The 21,902-nt window shown below is 39.5% G+C and overlaps 1 protein-coding gene and 1 pseudogene across 1 annotated transcript; one reads left to right on the plus strand and one right to left on the minus strand.

Moving 5' to 3' along the window:
• Positions 1-1,981: 1,981 nt before the first annotated feature.
• LOC150064842 (proteasome activator complex subunit 3 pseudogene) lies at positions 1,982-2,735 on the minus strand (annotated as a pseudogene).
• LOC150064843 (spermatogenesis-associated protein 31D1-like) lies at positions 2,734-19,947 on the plus strand. Its single transcript, XM_090329269.1, has 4 exons — positions 2,734-2,798; positions 16,215-16,272; positions 17,086-19,525; positions 19,694-19,947. Exons 1-4 carry the CDS (start codon positions 2,734-2,736, stop codon positions 19,945-19,947), a joined length of 2,817 nt encoding a protein of 938 aa, XP_090185395.1.
• The last annotated feature ends 1,955 nt before the right edge of the window (positions 19,948-21,902 follow it).

Here is a 21,902-nt window from a genome sequence, read left to right on the forward strand (position 1 = left end):
AAGAGTCTCATGGAGCTGGCTTGTTTCTGTACCTAGATACTCAAGAAGCTGAGATCTGAGAAGATAGTTCAAAGCCAGCCCAGGCAAGAAAATTTAAGACTTGTATCTCCAATTAACGACCAGAAAACCAGAAGTAGAGCTGTGGCTCAAAATGGTAGAGTATTAGCCTCGAACAAAAAAATCTCAGGAATTGTTATTCATTCTGACTTTGTTACCTAGTACATTGTATACAAGTTTGTTTATTTGAAATAGGAAAGGGCAGGGGAGAAAACAAGAGGATTGGGAGGGGACAGAGGGAGGGAAATGGGGACAAAAACATGAGAAAGGGTATCAATGTGTGAGTAGTAATGCACCTACTACCTGGTGAATGTGACTGTAACCCCTTTATACATTACCCAGACAATAAAAAGGAAAATCTCAGGAATATCACCAAGGCCCTGAGTTCAAGCCCCATGATCTCCCCCACACACACACCAAAAAGTCTCATGACTTTCCTGCACAGATTGGCTTCTAGGATTACAAGTGTGAACCACCAGCAACCAGTAGACAGCTTGACTTTTTTTTAAAGAGGTCAAAATATGTGTATTTTTTTAATAATTTCTTGACACTATGGGTCTTGATCTATGGGTTGTAGGGTAAAGAGGGGCAGTAGAACAATCAAAAGGGAAACAATACCTAATGGAAGTGAAGAAGAGATCCGAAAGATAGGCAGGGCTTCCGCCAAACTAAAGTGCAATTGGTTTGCATACTCTTGGGAAGAAAGCCTCCAGATTCCTTTTCTATGGAATATTGGGAGGAAAAATGATGCAGCCTGGGTGGAAATAGGATTGAAGGCAAAAATGAGTGAAAGTCATAAGTAGACACTGAGCCACTGGCAGGCTGACCACAGATAGCAAGTCTCATGAAAAAATAAAAAAGCTGAAGGGTTAACATAAAAGCTGCAACAGTGCTATCTCTGGAAGATTCAAGAGGATTCAACTTTCCAACCGTTTTGACCTATAGTTTTTTAACCATAAACATGGACACATCGATAAGTGTACATACATACACATATATACTGATTGCTTTTCTTGGAAGCACAAAAATATTTCCAAAGGAAAGCACAATGGGGGCAGCAGCATCTGGACCTCACACAGGCTAACATCTCCCGCCTCTGTTCACCTGACCTGGAAGAAGGCAAAAAGACCTTGACTAGGAGGAAAAGGTCTTCCCCAGCCCTCTGCTTCTCAGCTATTGGTTCTTTTCCAACTTATCCTGGGCACCAAGTGGCTACAATATCAGGAAGAAGGATGGGACCAGAACTTTTGCCTGGGTAACTGAAAACTAAGATAACTATCACCTGCCAAAAGTTGTATCTCTGACAGGAACTGGGGCAAGAAAATGGTGGTGAGGAAAGAGGATAGGTTAGGTAATGGAGTAGGAAGATATATACTCATATCTGTATGAGTATGTACATGTAGATACATATGAATGAGAAAAATCCAGTTATAGAACGAACTAGGGACACAGCTGAAGGACCTCCATGTTCCTTGTTAGATCAGGTTCAAGGGGGGATTAAAATAGATTGGAAACCCTAAGTCAACAGGGAAATTGTGGCAGGAAGGACAGAAACAAGAAACGGCCTCACAAGAAGTAAGATAGTCTTTCCCACCCCTGCCATCCTAGCTCCCCCGCCATCCTAGCTCCTCAACTTTTAAAAAAAACCAATCATCAAAAGGAAGAAAACACAAAGCTTAAGACAAAGGAGGAGAGAAAAAAGTATTCTCATACTAAAAATTCTGCACACAGAAACATCTGTGTGCAGATTTTTCTAATTTCTCCAGAAATTATGGCAGGCTGGGTGTGAGGCACTAGGGAAAGAGAAGACAGAACACACATCACAGAACTAGATAAGACTTCCATTAAACTCTGGTTTTATTTCCAGTGTTCCCATCACAATAGTAATACACAAACCAAGGCAATATTGGTCTTGAACGGAGAATCACAGAGTCCCCTGGCCCTGGACTTGGTACAATATAACTTTGTTATTGCTTCTGGGTCATTTTATCCTCTTGATATTTTGGGGGATCATGTCCTATAGAGTTATATACTGATTTCTCAGCTCTGTATATGATAAACTGAAGGCTGATGACATTTTTTTCTCATCAGTCTCTGCCACAGTGTAGCGATAGTTCTCCACATGGGCATGTTTAGCTATTTTAGAAAACAATTTGGCTCTTACAGTTTAGAAATCTGGCCCAGAAATGGAGCTTCATTCCCAATCGATTTTAGCTTTGCAACTTGTCTCTTCTTCAGTAGATATCCCAAAGTAGTTCTCATTGTCCATCCTGAGACTCAAGAGCTGGACACACATTTAGACTGCGTTACATTTCTGGGGAAGCAGCCAGATCTCAGGTTTCATTTTCTCAAGAATGTCCACCAGCTGCTGGTTGCCTTTTCACATCCCATTGAACATCACAAATATCTTAGAATATCTCTTCACATCTGTCTGAACTTCACTTCCTATAAGTGAGACTATCCAAACCATCGTGGATATTGGTGAGAAGAATGGGGTCAGGAACAGGGAGAATCAGGTCTAAGTAGAGGAGTTTGGTCATGGATGTCTAGGATTGGTTCTTTAAGGTTTGAATACTTTGTGAAAAGTTGTCACCACGTCTTCCACCTGGCTTGTGATAAACTCTGAAAGAATCATCCTTGGGCTTCACTTCCTGATCTACCTTCAGTGATGAGGCCATGGCCCAGCTGGACACTCTGCTAGAGACCAGAGGCTCTAGGGAAGAGGACCAGAGGAACCTGAGGTATCTCAGCTGCCCTCAGGACCTGGTCACACTCACTGGCTTTTTCACTGCTTGTTCATTCTTGCCTCCATCTGCCCAGTCCACCTGTACCCCAGTCTACCCAGTCTCTCCATCTGGCTGCCTGCTATATACTCGCTCCTGAGCTCACCTTCCTGGCTTTTGCCCCTCATGATGGAAGTTACATCACCACAGCTAGATTGTCACATAAGGTTTTGATTCTATTCTGTGGTGTTTGGCAGACAAGTTTCCTCCCTGAAAATAATTCATTCTTTCCCTCAATAAATGTGCGCAGAGCTGGGAGGGGGAAGAGTATGGGAATGGAGCGAGTATTGCTGAAGAATGTGTCATATGTCACATGCTAAGATTCAGAAGCATTCTTTGACCTTCTTGTAAAGATTTCTGGCAAGTCATCTATGGATGATTTTTTCCTCCTAATTATGGGTGTGTCAAAGTAAAAGATTTCTGCTATTTCCTCTCAATATATCTTTATCTCCGGAGTTTTGCCATTGACCCTACCATTCTGACTCCTAGGACTCCAAAAACGTGCAGATTATATGAACATGCTCCTCCTCAGAAGAGGAAGTGGGGACATTTTGGAGGACCTCAATATTCATTTTAGAATCAATTCCCCTATTGTTGGTTTTTAGGGTCCTTTATTTCTATGGAAGTCAGTTTATGCCTTAATTTTAGACATATCGCCAAAAGAAAAACAGAATAATCTGTTTTCTGTGGTGATATAGTTTGACATTCTTCCCCGTTATCTCATTTTTTCTATTTCCAATATTAGTCAAAATTTTCAATTCTAGATTAAATTAACTTTATTATTTTTCTACTATTTCATATGCTATGCTCTTATACTTGTTTCCTTTATCCTAAAGGTTTTATATGTAATCAACATTTCTAAATGTTATCTTCAGATAGGCTTTATTAATTCCCTTTATATCTTTTGTCTGAAAAAATACACATGTTGAAAATCTACTGGAATCATGAAGTTATGGTCAGCTCTCAGGCTCTGCCCTCTCCCAGCTCTGTGCATGTATATTGGGGAAAAGAACGAATTACTTTCAGGGAGGGAATTTTTCTCTGTCATTTGTATAATAGAATCATAAACCTATGTGACACTTTAGCTGGATATATATATATATATATTTTTAAGTCTACCTGTGGTGATGCAACTTCTGGCATGAGGGGCAAAAGCACTATTCGCAATCTTTTATTCCACAAATCATTACCTTGTGCAAATAACTTTCATGGTGAGATAGTTCACACCAGGATTAACAAAAATGAGTAGATAAAGGCTAAAATCCTGGAGAAATTGGAAGTATCTCTCACAGCCAGTAAAAATGTAAAATGATCCAGCTGTTTTAAAAATCATTTTGCCATTTCCTCACATGTTAAGCATAGCATGGCCATATCACACAGCAATTCCATTTCTATTTCTATGCCTGAGAAAAATGCCTAAGTTCACACAGAAACTTGTATGTAAATGTTTATAGCTGCATCACAGCCCAGACCAGAAACAGCTCACTTATCCAACTAAAGAATAGATGAACAAAATGTTTATTAGAGCAGAAAATAGCTTTTAGTAATAAAAAGGAATAAAATATTGATACATGCCACAATATGGATGAACTTTGAAAACACTGTTAACGAAAGGAAGTCACGTGCAATTGACTATATATGATTCCATTACACCCAGAAAATGAACATTACATTTACAGAGACAGAAAGACTAATGGTCGATGAGAGATGAGGAGGGATAAGTGTGAATAAAATCTCAAGGTCACAGAGTCCCCTTTTAAAGTCATGAAAATACTTTGAATTTGACTCTGGTATGTTTGTACAGCATAAAAATTATACATGACCTAGGTGGGTGGTATGGTATGTGTTATGGTACATTTCAATACAACTTAAATGATATAAAAAGTAGAAGTGCTTAAAAAGTGAACGACAGCTAGAAGCAGAGGAAGCCATCCCAAAATCATTCTATGAAGCCAAAATCACATTCATCTCCAAACCAGGGAAAGACCCCTCCCTACAAAAAGAGAACTACAGACCAATCTCTCTGATGAACACAGACACAAAGCTCCTCAATAAAATACTAAGCAACAGAATCCAGAGACAAATTTCAAAAATTATACACCACGATCAAGTAGGCTTCATCCCACAGATGCAAGGTTGGTTTAACATTTGCAAATCAACTAATATAATACATCATATCAATAGAGCTAAGGTTAAGAATCATATGATAATTTCTCTGGACACCGAGAAGGCATTTGACAAAATACAACATCCATTCATCTTGAAAGCACTAGAAAAAATAGGAATAGCAGGTACATTCCTTAAAATAATTAAAGCCATATATGACAAACTACAGCCAGTATCATATTAAATGGAGAAAGACTAGAATCATTTACTTTAAAATCAGGAACTAGACAGGGATGCCCACTTCCTCCACTTCTCTTCAATATAGTGCTGGAACCCTTAGCTATAGAAATAAGACAAGAGAAGGACATCAAAGGGATCCACATAGGGAAAGAAGAAATCAAACTATCCCTACTTGCAGATGACATGATCCTATATCTGAACAACCCAATAAACTCCACTCCTAAACTCCTAGAACTAATAAATCACTTTAGCAAAATGGCAGGATACAAAATCAACCTGCAAAAGTCAGTAGCCTTTCTATACGCCAAAAATACACAAACAGTGGGAAAAATCAAGAAAATGATCCCTTTTGCAAAAGAGTAAAATGTTTAGAGATTAACTTAGCCAACGATGTAAAGGAATTATTTCATGAAAACTATAAAAGCCTAATGAAAGAAATCGAAGAGGACATGGAACAACATCCCACGCTCATGGATAGGAAGAACCAATATAGTGAAAATGGCCATATTGCCAAAATTGATATACAAATTCAGTGCAATCCCCATCAAAATCCCAAAGACAATTCTTTACTCAAATAGAAGATACAATCCAAAGGTTCATATGGAGCAACAAAAGACCTAGAATAGCCAAAGCAATTCTAGGCAAAAAGAGTAATGCAGGTGGTACTGTAATACCAGACTTCAAACTCTACTATAGAGCCAAATAACAAAAACAACATAGACAAGAAGATCAATGGAACAGAAGATCCAGAAATAAAACCACATACCTATAGTCATCTTATATTTGACAAAGGAGCTAGAGATCTACCGTGGAACAAACACAGCCTATTCAATTATTGGTGCTGGCAAAACTGGGTAGCCACATTCAGAAAACTGAAATTGATCTCAGCCTGTTGCCATGCATAAATGTTAACTCAAAATGGATCAAAGATCTCAATATCAGACCTGAAACTCTGAAAGCGTTACATGATAGAGTAGGAGAGACATTGGAACACATAGGCACAGGCAAAGCCTTCCTGAACAGAGTCCCAGATCACAACAGAGTGGAGAGATTTGACAAGTGGAACTACCTAAAAATAAAAAGTTTCTGCACAGATGAAAACATAGCTACTAAAACAGAAAGATAGCCAACCAACTGGCGAAAGATATTTACCAATAATACATCAGACAAATGCCTAATACTCAATATCTAAAGGGAATTCAAGGAACTAATTCCCCCAAAGCCAATAAACCAGTCACAAAGTGGGAAAGGGATCTAAACAGAGACTTATCAAAAGAAGAGGTTAAGATAGCAAAGAAACATATGAGAAAATGCTCATCATCCATGGACACAAAGGAAATGAAAATAAAAACAACCCTAAGATACCATCTTACCCCAATCAGCATAACCAATATTCTGAACTCAGACAGCAACAAATGCTGGTGGGGATGTGGAGAAAGAGGAACCCTACTGCACTGCTGGTGGGAATGGAAACAAATTCAGCCACTCTGGAAGGCAGTTTGGAGGTTCCTCAACAAACTAAATATAGACCTTTCCTACAATCCAGCCATACCACTCCTGGATATCTACTCTAAGCATCATAACCCAGGATATGATAAGGACATCTGCTCAGCCATGATCATAGCTGCACTAGTCACAATACCCAAGAGATGGAAACAACCCAGATGCCCTACTAGAGATGAATGGATACAAAAAATGTGGTATGCATATATACAATGGAATTCTATATAACCACCAGATAAGATAAAATAATGGCATTCACGGTGAGGTGGATGAAATTAGAGTGAATCATGTTGAGCGAGATAAATCAAGACCAAAGGAACAAAAGTCATACTGTCTCCTGATATGTGGATCTTAGATTCAAATAGTACAAGAGTGATGACTCAATACTTTTGGCCTTTGAGATATGAATATAACTATATGGACATATAAATCTATGGTGGGATATATATTCTAAAGACATTATGTTATATTGTATAGAGCAATGCATATCTATGACGCAGTTTCAGCTTAACTTTAATTTTGTTCCTAAATTTATGTGCCTGTGATTGCATATAGAGATTCCCTTCTTGAATATTGTTTGTTAAACTTGACATTTGAAATTTGATGTAAAAAAATCAGTATTAATAAAATCTTTTTTTTTAAGTGAATGTCAGGAATAGGAGAGGCTATTACAGAAGAGCTCAATATATTTTTGAAATCTGGAGGAGAGGTAATGACTTAGCAAAACAGAAAAGCACCTTCAAGCTAGATTCTACCATGAATCCCTGAAGACAGATGATTCAGTAGGAACCAATAAGAAAGAGACCTGGGGCTGGGAATGTGGCCTAGTGGTAGAGTGCTTGCCTAGCATGCACGAAGCCCTGGGTTGATTCCCCAGTACCCCATACATAGAAAAAGCCAGAAGTGATGCTGTGGCTCAAGCAGTAGAGTGTTACCCTTGAGAAATTCCAAGGACAGTGCCCAGGCCTTGAGGTCAACCCTCAGGACTGGCAAAATAGAAAGAACGAAAGGAAAGAAGGAAGGAAGGCAGGAAGGAAGGAAGGAAGGAAGGAAGGAAGGAAGGAAGGAAGGAAGGACAGGAGGAGGAGGAGGAGGAGGAGGAGAAGGAGAAGAAGAAGAAGAAGAAGAAGAAGAAGAAGAAGAAGAAGAAGAAGAAGAAGAAGAAGAAGAAGAAGAAGAGGAGGAGGAGGAGGAGGAAGAAGAAGAAGAGGAAGAAGAAGAAGAAGAAGAAGAAGAAGAAGAAGAAGAAGAAGAAGAAGAAGAAGAAGAAGAAGAAGAAGAAGAGGAGGAGGAGGAAGAAGAAGAAGAGGAAGAAGAAGAAGAAGAAGAAGAAGAAGAAGAAGAAGAAGAAGAAGAAGAAGAAGAAGAAGAAGAAGAAGAGGAATAAGAAGAAGAAGAAAAGGAAGGAAGGAAGGAAGGAAGGAAAAGAAAGAAAGAAGAAAAGAAAGAAAGAAAGGAAAGAAAGAAAAAAGAAAAAAAGGAAGGAAGAAAAAACCCAATTGTTACATATTTTGGATGTGATTCCTTGAAATTTTGGTTTCAAGGAATCAAGATTTTCCTTGGAACAGAGTTGAGACAACCATTTCGAAAATGGTGTTGGGTGTACCTGTGGTGTGAGGAAGTTGTGGGAACCAAAGCCAAAAATTTTAAAAGTTATGCCAGGCTCAGTACAATGTAGTCAATGGTCAAGTTAAAAATATAGTTGTTTAAAGCTGGGCACCAGTGGCTCACATCTGCAATACTAGCTACTGAGGAGGCTGAGATCTGAAGATCGTGGTTTGAAACCAGCTCGGGCAGAAAAATTTGTGAGACTCTTATTTTCAGTTAATCACAGAAAAAGCCAGAAGTGATCTTGTGGCACAAGTGGTTGAGTGCTAGCTTTGAGCAAAAGCACCCGGGCCCAGAGTTTAATGTTCACGATCAACAAAAGGAAGGTAGTTTAAAGTGAAGAGTGTGGCTCAGTGGCAGAGCATCCACATAGTAAAAGGCCCTCAGATCAAATCCTATTATCAAGAAAAAAATGTATTTAAAACAAACTTGAAAAAAGTTAAATTGATCGTAAATAACAATGTATAATTTAACTGGATTTACTTCTTGCTAATGTTTAACCCATTTGCTGGTTTTTCTCTCTTCCCTCATGTATATTTATATACATATGTGTATATGACATGTTATTTGTTTACATGTATATATGTGTATCTTTGTACACACATATATGTAGGCAAGAACATATATACAAAAATAAATTTATATACTTGAGGAGAAATTTCATACGTATGAATGGTTATATTTCATCTATTAAAATAATACTAAATTTAACACTTAATACTTGATTATCTTTCAGTAACGTTAACACAGTTACAATTTTTATTATCTTTAAGTAGTTATAAAATTTTAAATCATTCATCCTTATTGTATATGTAGTATGTATTTGTGCTTTTCTTTTCTTTTCCAGTTGTGGGGCTTGAACTCAGGGACTGGGTGCTATCTGTGAGCCTCTTTGTGTTCAAGGCAAATGCTCTACCACTTGAGTCACAGTGCCACTTCTGTTTTTTAGAGATAAGAGGTTAATTGGAGAATAAGAGTCTTATGGAGGCTTCTCTGCCCATCTGGCTTGCAATCATGATGCTCAGATCTCAGCCTCCTGGAGTAGCTGGGATTATAGGCATGAGTTACTGCACCCAGCTGTTTCCTCTTTTCTTTTCTTTTTATTTTTTTAACATCTCCATTACAAGGGCAGTCTGTAATTTCCTATTGTGTTTAGCTGTGTGACATCAGTCTCTTTTAATCTGGAATAGTACTTTTTTATGACCTGATCTCTTTTGAGGAATATACCTATTGTTTCAGTTTTATGACCCCTCCCCCAGGTTTACTTTTCGTTTTTTTAAATTTTATTGTTGGGGTAATGTATAGAGGGATTACAGTTGTAATTCGTCAGGTAGTAGGTGCATTACTTCTCACACATGGATACCCCTTTTCATATTTGGCCCTGTTTCCCTCCCCCCCACTCCCTCCCAATCATCTTGTTTCCTCCTTCCCTTCCTTATTTGAAATAAACAAACAAACATATATACATACTATACCAGGTAACAAAATCAGATACGTTCACTTTTGTGATGAGGTTTCTCCTGGTCATATATTAAAGGATATTTTTGTGTTTGTGAGTTTGCTTGTTACAAACAACAACAAAGCAACACCAGGAATGCAAGGCTATATAAGAGGTATTTCTGAACAGACCTCCTCTAGTCAAGGGAAGGCAGATGGGAGGAAGTCGGCTTGACAAGACAATGGAGAAGCTACGCATGCAGGACAGGACAAAGAACAGTCTAGTATTTCTGGTAAGCTTTCATTGTAAGAAAAAGCAAGGATTGGGTGTCTGGGGTGAAGGTGGATTCATCAAACCTGATGGCTAAACAATACTATGAGGGAACAACACAGGGCTTAACCAGTTTATAAACTTCTGAAGCTAAAAGATCTATTTTTGGTGGTACTGGAGCTGGAATTTGGGGGCCTCAGGTGCAATACTGCTTACAACTCTGTTTTTCACTGTTTCGTTTGGTTTGGTTTTGTTCCTGTCTAGGTATGCATCTGAGCCACAATCTGCCTCCATCGTGGATCACAGGAATGTGCCACGGTCCAGTTTCCGCCATGGAGGAAGAACCTCACGGATTTTCCTGACTGTGCTGTCCTGCCACTGCAGTCCTCCCAATCTCAGCGTCCCTTCTAACTTGGGATTCTGCTCTAGCTAGCTTTGAACTGCAATCCTCTGGTCCTCAGTATCCCATATAGTGAGGATTGCAGGTTTGAACTATCAGAGCCTGGCTGTAAATACATAAGTTTTAAGAGTTTTAAGGGTTAAGTGAACTAATATTATGAAAGGATAATAGATATACTATACAATAGCCACCAAAATAACATCTCTCTCTCTATATGAACCAATGGAAATTTTGGTGAAAAGTTACAAAGTAGATGGAGGAAAAAGCTCATAAAGTAACCATAAATGTGGTTTAAAGCAAAGGGCCTTGCCAAATGAAGTTCAATCAGCCTAATTAGAAGACCCATGATGCTAAGGTGAAGCCTACCCCTCACATCAGGATGGATCTGGTTGTGTGGGCTTTGGACATGTACAATTGCTCTGTACAACTGATGCAAAACTATGGGAGAGGGAAGGCAGAATGAGGAGGAAGCAGGGTTGGAGAGAGAAAGAATGATTGAAAACATGTTGAAAATGTTTGTTGTGTCGTCTCCCTTTTATGCTTTTTTGGATTCTGTTCATTGGTGTAAAGTACTGTGCTCTCTACAGGCTTTTAGCATTATCACTGAACCTTTTGAGAAATCTCAAGGGGTTTTGTGTTCAAGGTTTCTGTTTTTGTGCAGGTAAAAAGCATTGTGTATTTGAGGAGCTGTAGGTGAGAGCAGAATAGAACTTGTAAGTCCCTGAGCATGCAAAGCTTTCAAAGATTACATGTTATCCAAAGGGAGATCACAATGCAATAAAAGGATCTCTTATAATATCTAGGTAGTAGGTAGAATGATTAAAATATTGAGGTAAACACACTCTATTGAAAGGGTGTAGTGAAGGCATCTATAGGACACAAGAGGGATGAACAGATTAGCATATCTGGGTGATGGAGGGAAGCTGTAGGTTCAATTCCCTTATGTTGTTTTCTCCACCACCAGCCTTAAGAATCTTTGCTTTCTGCTCAGGCTCTGTGATGTGGCGTGGAACTGTGTGTAATTTAGAATGTGTACTCAGTGCCTGGATTCTGATGTGGATCTTCTTCTTTGACCTCGAAGCCATACCACAGCATAACTGAACTTCAACTTGACTTCTTGAGTATTCCTATCTCCGACTTCCTGTCTGGGTTTCTCCTTCTCTCTCTGTGCTAACAGAAGAGGAATTTGTATTTCCCAATAGCCTAGAAACAGAGAGATCTCAAACAGGTAATAAAACTAGAGCTGCTCCGAGTGTAATACATGGATTTAATGTGATAAACTTCCCTTTAAACACTACCTTTGCCGCATCCAACACATTTTTCTAAGTTGCATTTTCATTTTATTTACTTTTACATATTTTAAACCTCTCAAAAAATTTGATCAATGAGTTAATGCTTTGTTTAATCTCAGATCATTTTGGGATTTTTCTAACTACCTTTCCTTTACTGATTTCTATTTTAACAGCTTTTGGCCTAAAAGCATATTTCATATGGCTACTGTTCTTTTTTATTTATTAAGGCATAGCTTATTTCCCAAAATGTGTTATATCCTGGAGGATGTACCACTTGAGCATGGGGAAATGATTATGTATTCTGTTCAGCTTGGGGAGATTATTTGATAATATTAATGATATCCAAGTGATTGAATGTGTTGTTTCAGACTATGTCCTGATGATTTGCAGCACAACCAAGCTTCAATTTCTGTTATAAAGTTTGTTGAAGCTGTTAACAATATCAGTAGGTTCATCTATTTCCTTTCCTATTTCTAACAGTTTGTCATACATTTTGACAATCTGTTATTAGATATATACACAATGTTTTCCTTATGTTGTTGGAAAATTGAACCCTTCATTATTATTTGATACTTCTTTTATCACTGGTAACTTTTCTTATGCTTTGCTTGAAATTAATACTATTTCTGTTTCCTTTCCTTTTTTTCTTTGTGGGTCATGGGGCTTGAACTGGGCCTGGGTGCTGTCCCTGAGCTCTTCAGCTCAAGGCTTACCACCCTACCCTTGATCCAAGCCCCACTTCCCATTGTCAAGAGGTTAACTGGAGAAAAGAGTCTTAGGTCTTTTGTGCCTGGACTGGCTTTGAATCTTGGTCCTCAGATCTGAGCCTCCTGAGTAGCTAGGATTACAGGCATGAGCCACCACACTCAGCCTGTTTTCTTTTGATTCATGGCAATATTTCATGGCAAATATCTATAGGATTTATATGTTAAGAGTATTATCTCATATCTTCAACTTTAATATTCATTATACCCAATCTTCCTTTTTATTTTCCCTTTTTTTCTCCTTTACGTTATCTTAAACAGGAATTTTGTTTAATTTTATTTGGATCCCTTTTTCTAGAAGTTCTAACTGTGTATTTTTAGGGTATATAACATGATGCTGAGTATTCTTTCCTATTTATCTTCCCATTTCCTTTTCCCATACCGTGGTGACCACTCTTACAGCCTTACTCTCTATTTATATGTATTCAGTGTTTTTAAAATAATTCCTGCCAGGCACTAGTGACTCACACCTATAGTCCTAGCTACTCAGAAGGCTAAGATCAGAGGATCACTGTTCAAAGTCTAGGCAGGAAAGTCTGTGAGATGTTTATCTCCAATTAATCACAAGAATATTTTAAATGGCACTGTGGCTCAAAATGATACGGTACTAAGGCTTGAACTTGGGGCTTGGGAACTGTCTGTCCCTTAGCTTTGTTGCTCAAGGCTTGCACTCTACCATTTGAGCTTTTTTGATGGTTAATTGGATATAAGAGTCTCATTGATTTTCCACCTGTAGCTGCCTTCAAACCAAAAACCTCAGATCTCAGCATCCTGAGTAAGTTAGGATTATGGCTGTAAGACCCTGGCACCTAGCAATGGTCTTTTTCACTCCCAGAGAGGTCTTGGTTTCAGTGATAAAACATGTGATCATTCTATTTTGTAGGATCCCAGGAAATAGCTTTGGGCACTTTGTGAGTTTTCTGTTGTTGTTTTGATTTTTTGAAAGCCATTAATGATGTTCACTAATAGGAACTACTAGTGGTAGAATTTATGTTAAGTTCCTAGGAACTGGGCTGTGTTTAATGTTTTCTATAGTTATAACCATCAGAGTTTCAAATTTCTTCTAGTACCCAGGTTTTGTCTCTGGTGCTTTAGTTTTTCATAAGGTTACTTCCTTAAGTAGAGCATTCATGACACAGCTCATGTTGGGTTTAAATCTCCTATTTCTAGTAGGTATGAGTCCCTGGGCTGTGGGGTTCATTCGTGACTTTAGGTTTGTTTTTCTGAATCTTAGGGTAACACAGGGTGGGTAGAAGAGGCTGGAGATAGGCAACTTTCCTTCTCCCATATGACATAGCACCTAGTGTTGATGTCTTCTACTAAGAAGGCTCCTGTTAAAGAGAATAATTGGGGTCTGTTTGAAAATGGTTCCTTTTCTCTCTTCCTGATGGAAATATGAAGGTTTTCCCATGGATCTTCACTATGAGAGCCTGACGGGGAATCTTGCACGAAATAAAATGTAGGAAACTGTGTAAGATTAAAACCTATGGAGCAGCCTCACTCTAATGATAGTTCACAAACATTCTTTGGCAATTCATCAAATTGTCCACTTAAATGTTCTTTCCAGTTTACGATTCCATTGGATTTTGCCTTGATTATGCTTTCTGTGAAGAGGTGGGAGGTGGTTTTACTTGGGAGCTCCATTATCTGATAGCACTAAAAAAATTTTTTTTTAGCTTATTCAGTTTTCCAAAGCTCCTTAATGCCATAATTGACTCTTTTCTCACAGGATGATTCTTTAGCTTCCTATTCACCTTCTCACATTGCTAGATGACTTTTGATTGGCCCAGAGAGATATCAGAGATAAGAAGCCTAGGAGAGACCAGGAGATCATTCCTCTAGAGCAATAGATCGGCAAGGCTAGAGATTCAGGTAGGGATAATGTTTACATTTGCAGTTCACAGCCAACTAATCTGGGTATGAGGGATTCCAAGCACCAGTTCCATGATTCTGACTTATCTTAGTTACAGATTACAAGTGCTCTAAAGGGGAATGGACTCTTTGTACCACTTGATCCTATGTTTCACTTAATGTCAAGCATTTTCACCAAGCCTTCCTCCATGTTGGGCAAATCTAGAGAGGAGAGACTTCTGACTAAACTTCAAGTATGAACTCAAGTCCTTCTTTTAGATTCTCAAAAAAAATAAATTGAAAAATCTGATCATCTTATAAAATTAATCAAGAAAGGAATAAACTATTATTTAAAATTGGGAATAATATTATTTTTAGATAATGGATATCTATATTTCCTAAGAGTAGCTTCTTTATGTTTCTTTTCTTCTTAGCATCAGGGAAGAACCAAGAAAAGAAAGGTAGGAAATGTTAAGGTAAGGTGCCACTTGTTTGAACTAGCACCTCAAAGGTGACTTGCCTGTCTTTCGATGAGATCCTAGGTTGATCATCTCTGAGGATATGAATATTTGGGTTTTTTTTGTCAGTTGTGAGGCTTGAACTTCCTTAGGGTTTGAGTGCTGTTCCTGAGCTTTTTTGTTACCAAATTGAGCCACAGCACCACTTCCGGTTTTCTTTCATTGAAGGTAAGAAGAGGATCACTGGGATGGCTTTGAACCACAATCCTCAGATCTCAGTTTCTGAGTAGCTAAGATAACATGCATAAGCCACTAGTGCTCAGCTGAAGACATCAGTTTTAAGCAGTGTCTTTCAGAAAATAAAGCCTGTAGAGGAGAAGTAAGGAGGAAGGGCAGTCAAACTCAACACTTCTCAGTCTGTATTCTGCCCAGCCACAGGCATGAAGCAGTGATGAGCCTGAAGAGTGGGTGCTGGTCAAGTGAGGAACACATAGCCTGGCAAGGAAAGTTTAGTGGTTGCTTTGGAGTCACAACTTCTGTGTTCCATGCTTTATTTTGGGATGCTCAGACTCATCTCTGCGGTAACCTCCTGTGGTGATTCTGAGTATCACAGTACTTTATAAATGAAGCCACATAAGTATGTGAACTTTCCTCATAACCTCACCATTTCAGCTACCTGTCAAGCCAGCTACTTAGGCAAAAGTTAGATCCCATCTCAAAAAAAAAAAAAGAAATAAATATGGTGGCACTCTTCTGTCATTCCAGCTGTGTGGGAAATACAAATTCAATAATCACTGACTAGGCCACCATAGGCCCAAACAAAAAACCCTATTTTAACAAACAAACAAAAAATAAAACAAAGCCAAAGGCTATGGGTGTGACTCAGGTGATAGAGCTCCAGCCTAGCAAGCACAAAAAAAATCACCAAAACAAAAAATTGTAGTTATCTTGTCCCCTGATTCTTGGTGCTTTCTGATTTAAATATCACATGGGATTCCCATAAATGGACTCCTGTATGTTTCTACTTTCATTATGTATATCACTCTCCTGGTTGTCTAGGTCAGAGAAATTGCCATACAGAAGTAGACCAAGACATGAGAAAGGGTACCAATGTTTATTAAGTAATGCACCTTCTATCTGGTGAATATAATGTAACCCTTCAATTAATTACAATAAAAATATATGGAAAAAAGAAGAGCAGCAAGAAGATTCTTTATGTTCTGAAAAAGTGATTGGTCTTTTTTTTCTATGCCCTTTATTTTATATGTTCTGTTATACTAGGGTTATCAGTGCTACTTGTCTAGGAAAAGGAAGCTCCTGGAGAGAGATTATAGAAAACTGAGAGACAATGAACATGGGAGAAAGTAAAGAAGGTCTCAGGCTTTACTCTGCTAGGCTCCCATGTCTTCCATTTGGCTACAGCTTTGTGTTTTCTCTCTTTCAGCCCTCCAGGCCAGTGTAGAAATACCACCTTTCAACACCATGCCAATCCCATTCATAAGGTATGTAATAAAAGCAACTGCTGGGGCCAGTCATTTGCTTTCACAGGCATTCCTAAATTATGTGCCCTCTTTGTTGCCTTTGGCTCCCACAGCTCTTCACATACTCCTGTGACTCAGTCATCACCTCCTCTGCACTCTGCTTACTCAGAAATCCCTCCTCCAGACCTAATGCCAGCTTCTCTGCCTGAGCTTTCTCGACTTGCCCTTCCATCCTCTCACTTAACCAGATCACGTTCCTGTTTGGTTGAATTTCTTTCATCCTCACAACTGGGTAACAAACTCTCTACCACAAAAGCTTAGCCCTCTCCTTCATCCCAAGTTTCCCTCGCTAACTGCATGCATCTTCATCCTTCAACACATCACACTCAAGAGAACAGATTCTATTCTCTAACCACAGGCCATTTTGTTTCTGGTAGGTAGTCCTGCTGATGTCCTCTTTATGTCCCAACGATCAAAGGCAAAGAGTATTAAAACATGGAGATTTCTCAATTCTCTTGGTGGCAGGCTCATAACAAGAACACATTTCTCCCAAGATTGCCACACTGTGGTTTTCAGCAAGAAAATGTTTCCTTCCATCCTCCGGATTCCTATTTCTGGAGACACTCTAATGCATCACATGTGGAGAACAGACATATTCCCTTTCTTGACCTTAATATACAGGAACTTTTAAAGAGACAAGAGAAGAAGAAAACGATTTTTGAAACTTTGGAAAAGGCAGGAAAGGAGGATGATAGACCAGTTTTTGAACAAAAGTGGTCAGAAAAGCAATTGACATCTTCATGGTACTCTATGCATTCCCTTGTTGGTGAGCAGGATACCATAGCCCCCCAAACTGACTGGGACATGAAAGGCAAAACAGAGCATTTAGGAATTCATCAGCAGCTCCTATATATGAAGACCATGGGGAAGAATTTAGAGCAGAAAGACAGTCAACTTTTCTGGGGTCTTCCATCTCTGCACAGTGAGTCAATAGTGGCTACGTTCTTGGTGTCTAGGGAAGGTGGCTCAATAGAACCTCATCTTATCTTATTCAATGAAATTTGTAAAGATCCTGTAGCCCAAATGCAGGGCAGACGACCACCACCACTTCCTCAATCCATCCCTCTTCCTCTGGCCAATGTGCATACCCAACCCATGACACAATCTCAGACTCTACCTTTTACACGGACCCATTTCCATACCTGTGCGAACCCTCCTCTTCTCACGATACCACTGTATTCTCCACCCTGTGGAAATCCTTCCCACAGTCCACAGAACAGGAATAACCCTGTCACCTTAAATGGAAATCAATACCTGGACTGTCACATGGTACAGAAACATCAAGATAGTTCATGGGGTTCAGTTCCTGAGGTCCAAAATCGTCAAGAATCTATTTGCCCTCTAGCTTCCAGTGTAAAATTTGTGAGGCAAACCCCACAATCCTATGTCCCAGTGTCTGCCTTTTCTGGCCATTTTTGTGAACCCCAGAACCTGCAGCTCCATGTGCCAAATAGGCTAATCCCACCCTGGTGCTTCCAGGCCTATCTCAGCCCAGGGTCTTTGGTACTAATGGAACCACAATGCAATTCAACACAGATAGCTCACCACAATTGCAATCCTGTTTCCTTGCAACCCTTTGAGTATCACGACCATATTTGCAATGACCAAAGGAAGAGTCAAGTGAGTCAACTGGGAACTTTCTATGAGAGTGTTGCTACAAGCTCGCAGCTGAGAAGGGATACAGCACAGAATCTTGGACACATCTTAGGGAAATACCCATTAAATAATTTACCAATGGATTCAGAATACTATGTGTTAAACTGTCCAACAGCTGCACCTGAGAGACAAAATAAATGGGTGTATAATTCAAGGAATAGTTCAGGTAATACATTACTAAGGCTCCCAATGAATAATCTGAATGAGCTTCAAATAAGAAGCATTCTTAGGCTGCACGTGATCAGAAAATTTTGGCAGATCAGTGTAGGTCAGATTCCTTTGATGGTGTGTCGTTCGTGGCTGGTTGGTGACAATATGGTACCTCATTCTGGGAGTTCTCATACACATATGGAAAAAACAAATTTGCTACCACTATTAAGTAGAAGCTTCTGCTCTGTTACTACACTGGAACTTCCCTTTCTTGATCAAAAAACACAACAGATGCTAGAAGCCCATATTATAAGGTTTCAGATGAGTCAGAGGTGGGGCCTTCCCCTCAAGGTTCTTGAATCTATTAAATTCTACATGTTGAGAGAAGCAAAAACATGGCCCCTTCCCCAATTTGACTTCCTCTCAACCTCCAGGCACCTTGCACGCAGTGCTACATCTTTTCAAGAAGATGTGGTAGGGACAACAAATTCAATGCCTATCTTGCGTCATTCTCTCTCTGCCAACTTACATGTAGATCAGAAAGGACATGGGCTCCTGACACGATTACCTTCTAATATTGAGCATGAGCTTGTAGATCAGACTTTTTTGCTCTGTACACACAATACCGTAGAAAAAGTGAATCTGAATGAAAGTGAATTAGAAAGTAGATACAGTCCAGGGCAGTTCACAAAGCAAGATGTGGCTGGGCCTAATCCAAGAGATGAAAGGGTAAGTTTTAGCCACACAGAAAAAATGCTTCAGGACAAAAGCATGGGGGAAATCTCAGAACATTTTCCAACATCCGATATAGACAGAGTTAATGAGAAAAAAACTGTATTAGCCAACAGATACAGCCCAAAGTGTAGGAGACAAAATGGAGTTATGCATACATCAGAGGATGGGAATTCTCACCACAGAAGAGGAGTGCTTCAAAAACAAAATATGGTGCATGAGAATCTAGAACATTTTACAAAACCCAACCAGTTGGGAAGTACACAAATGACAAATACACATTTAAGTAAAGTGGAAACTACCTTGACCACTGAATATGACCCAATAAGCCTATCAATTCTGAAAGATCCTACACTAAAGTTTAAGTTGAATACTGGGTCACATAACCAGGATGAGTCTTCTTCCAGTGACATGTCCTTTCCTTCAGGCAGCCTTACTTCTGAATCATCGTTGTCTTATGACAACAGTATCTCCAGTGGGGAAGTGGAAGCTTTCCAGGAACTGCATACTTACCTGGATGGCATAAGGCGCAATACAGAGCAATGGGACACTGGTAAGCATGCCAAGTTCCAGGGCAAATGTTACACACTACCTGAGAGAAGACTGATCTCACCAGAATCCAAAAAAGAAGAATTTATAAGGGAGGACTCGGGGTTAGAGATATCCACAGCAACAAGTAAGAGCCACGATGATCAGGAAAGGAAAGCAGAGAATCCTTCTGAAAGCAACTTCAGAAAAAAAATAAGGCAATTTTTTCAGTGGATTCATTTTAGGAAGAAAAGCACAGGAGAGGAAAGATCTGAGAAAGATAAAGCTCTCTTTATGAGTTGTGGGCCTCCTGAAGCCCATGAGCTAATGGAAACTCTTGGAAAGCTATTGGAGAAGAAACTGGCATGTAGACAGGTACCTCAGGACATGGGGATGAGTCAGGAGAAAGAATTGCAGGACTGGACAAAGCTCAACAAAGAACAACCTTCTACCTCGGACTCACAGCAAGAAGCTATCTCTCCTCGCCCGAGTTACTGTTCAACTGTGGAATGGATCTATGAGAATAACAGACCTCCTCAAAAGATTACAGCCTTCAGAGAACAGTTATGAGTCCAGAAACTTTCTTCCTCCCTGCACCCTCCAAAATGCCAAAGTCCTATCCAAGCTTTACCTGCAAGCAAGCATGCCAGATATTTGTACATGCTCTCATATTTTTGAACACCTTGAAGGCTAATTCATGTTTGAAAAGAAGTGCGTTTGCAGCATTTACAAGAAGGAAAACATTCATAAAGGAACTCAAATTTCTGTTTAAAAATTTCTTCAGTATAACACATCCTGTGATGGGAATAACCACTCTAATAGCAAATCAAGAATAAATGTTTCTTTTAATAGAATTACTTTCTCTGTCGTCTGCACTAGGGTTTGGGGATCCTGGATATATGCACAGGGAAATGAAGGAATTACAGTAGCTGTTAATGAGATTTGTCTTATTTCACTTCTAAAGTAGATGGCCAATTCTGTTTAAGGAGCCTGACAATAGCTTTCTCAGCTTTATCCCACATCTTTAACTTCACCATTTTCAGATATATTTCATCTAAAATAATTTTTTGTGCTAGGCACTGGTGTCTCACACTGGGAATCTTAGCTACTCAGGAGGCTGAAATCTGAACATTGTGGTTCAAAGCCAGCCCAAGCCAGGAAACTCTATGAGACTCTTATCTTCAATCAAAACAGCTGGAAATGGAGCTGTGGCTCAAGTGGTAGAATACTAGCCTTGAGCAAAAGAATAGCTCAGGAATAATACACAGATCTTGAGTTCTAGCCTCAGGGTGCACGTGAGCGCAAGTGTGTGCACACACACCCCTCCCCCACGTGCACAGGCGCACACACACACACACAGTTTTCATGAAAAGAAAAATAACTCCAAGTGTTCAGACACACATTTCCAAAAATCAAGAATGTGGTTCAGATCATCTTTTTACCTACTTCTCAATATTCCAAACTACAAACAATTGTAGGTAAGATGAGTTATTCTACAATAGAGCCACAAATTCCCCTTGCTGACTCCAGGAAGTCTTGGAACTGTAATTATGGTATTGATTAGACATTAGCCCAACCTGAAATCAGTCATAAGAACAAGTGTGCGAGAAAGGGTTTCATGTCACCTATTCCAACTATTCTTTTTATAACAGTACAAAGAATGGAACTGTGAAAGTGGCCAGGTATAAGAATGTTTTCCTAGAAATTGTCTCATTCTTTCCTAAAAAACAAACAAAACCAGATTTGAGCTGTCACTAGTGGTTTACACCTGTAATCCTTGCTATTGGGAGGCTGAAATTAGGGAATTATGGTTTGAGGTTAGCCAAGGGAGAACCCATGCTGGCAACAGTGGTATGTTCCTGCCTTCTCAACCTATTTTGTTGTGAGCAATAAGGAGGATTGTTTAGGCCAGTCCAAGCAGAAAAGTCCTAGAGACTTCATCTCCACAGAGGGAAGCTGGAAGCAGTGGCATATATCTGTGACCCAAGCAATGATGGGAAGCCTAAAGTAAGGAGGTTGTGGTTGATGTGCCTACTTGAGTAGAAGGCAAGATCCTCTCTCAAAAGTAATTAGCCCTTGCTGGGACTTTGGCCTAGTGGTAGAGTGCTTGCCCAGCATGCACAAAGGCCTGGGTTCGATTCCTCGGTCCCACATACATTAAAAAAAAGCCGGAAATGGTGCTAAGGCCCAAGTGATAAAGTCCAAGGACAGTGCTCAGGCAGTGAGCTCAAGACTGGCAAAAAAAATAATTGGCCCTTGATTTTACAAGGGCTGAAGGTGTGGCTCAGGTGGTAGAGAATCAGCAGAGCAAGGCAACTACTCTTGTGAGGCCCAAAAGTAAAACAACTCTTGATTCACATATTACACAGGTAAGTGCTGTGTGTGATGTGTTAAGTATGTGGAGTGAGGGATAGGTATTGGTGTTGTGGAAGCTGCACAGAAGCCATCAAAAAACATCTCATATCATGTTACTTTATCTTGAACTCCCATTATTCATATTTTGAGCTCAACAATTATGTCTCACT

The sequence above is a fragment of the Megascapheus bottae genome, chromosome 3 (genome assembly GCF_031878675.1).
Source record: "Megascapheus bottae isolate mThoBot1 chromosome 3, mThoBot2.hap1, whole genome shotgun sequence".
Taxonomy (NCBI): Eukaryota; Metazoa; Chordata; class Mammalia; order Rodentia; family Geomyidae; genus Megascapheus; species Megascapheus bottae.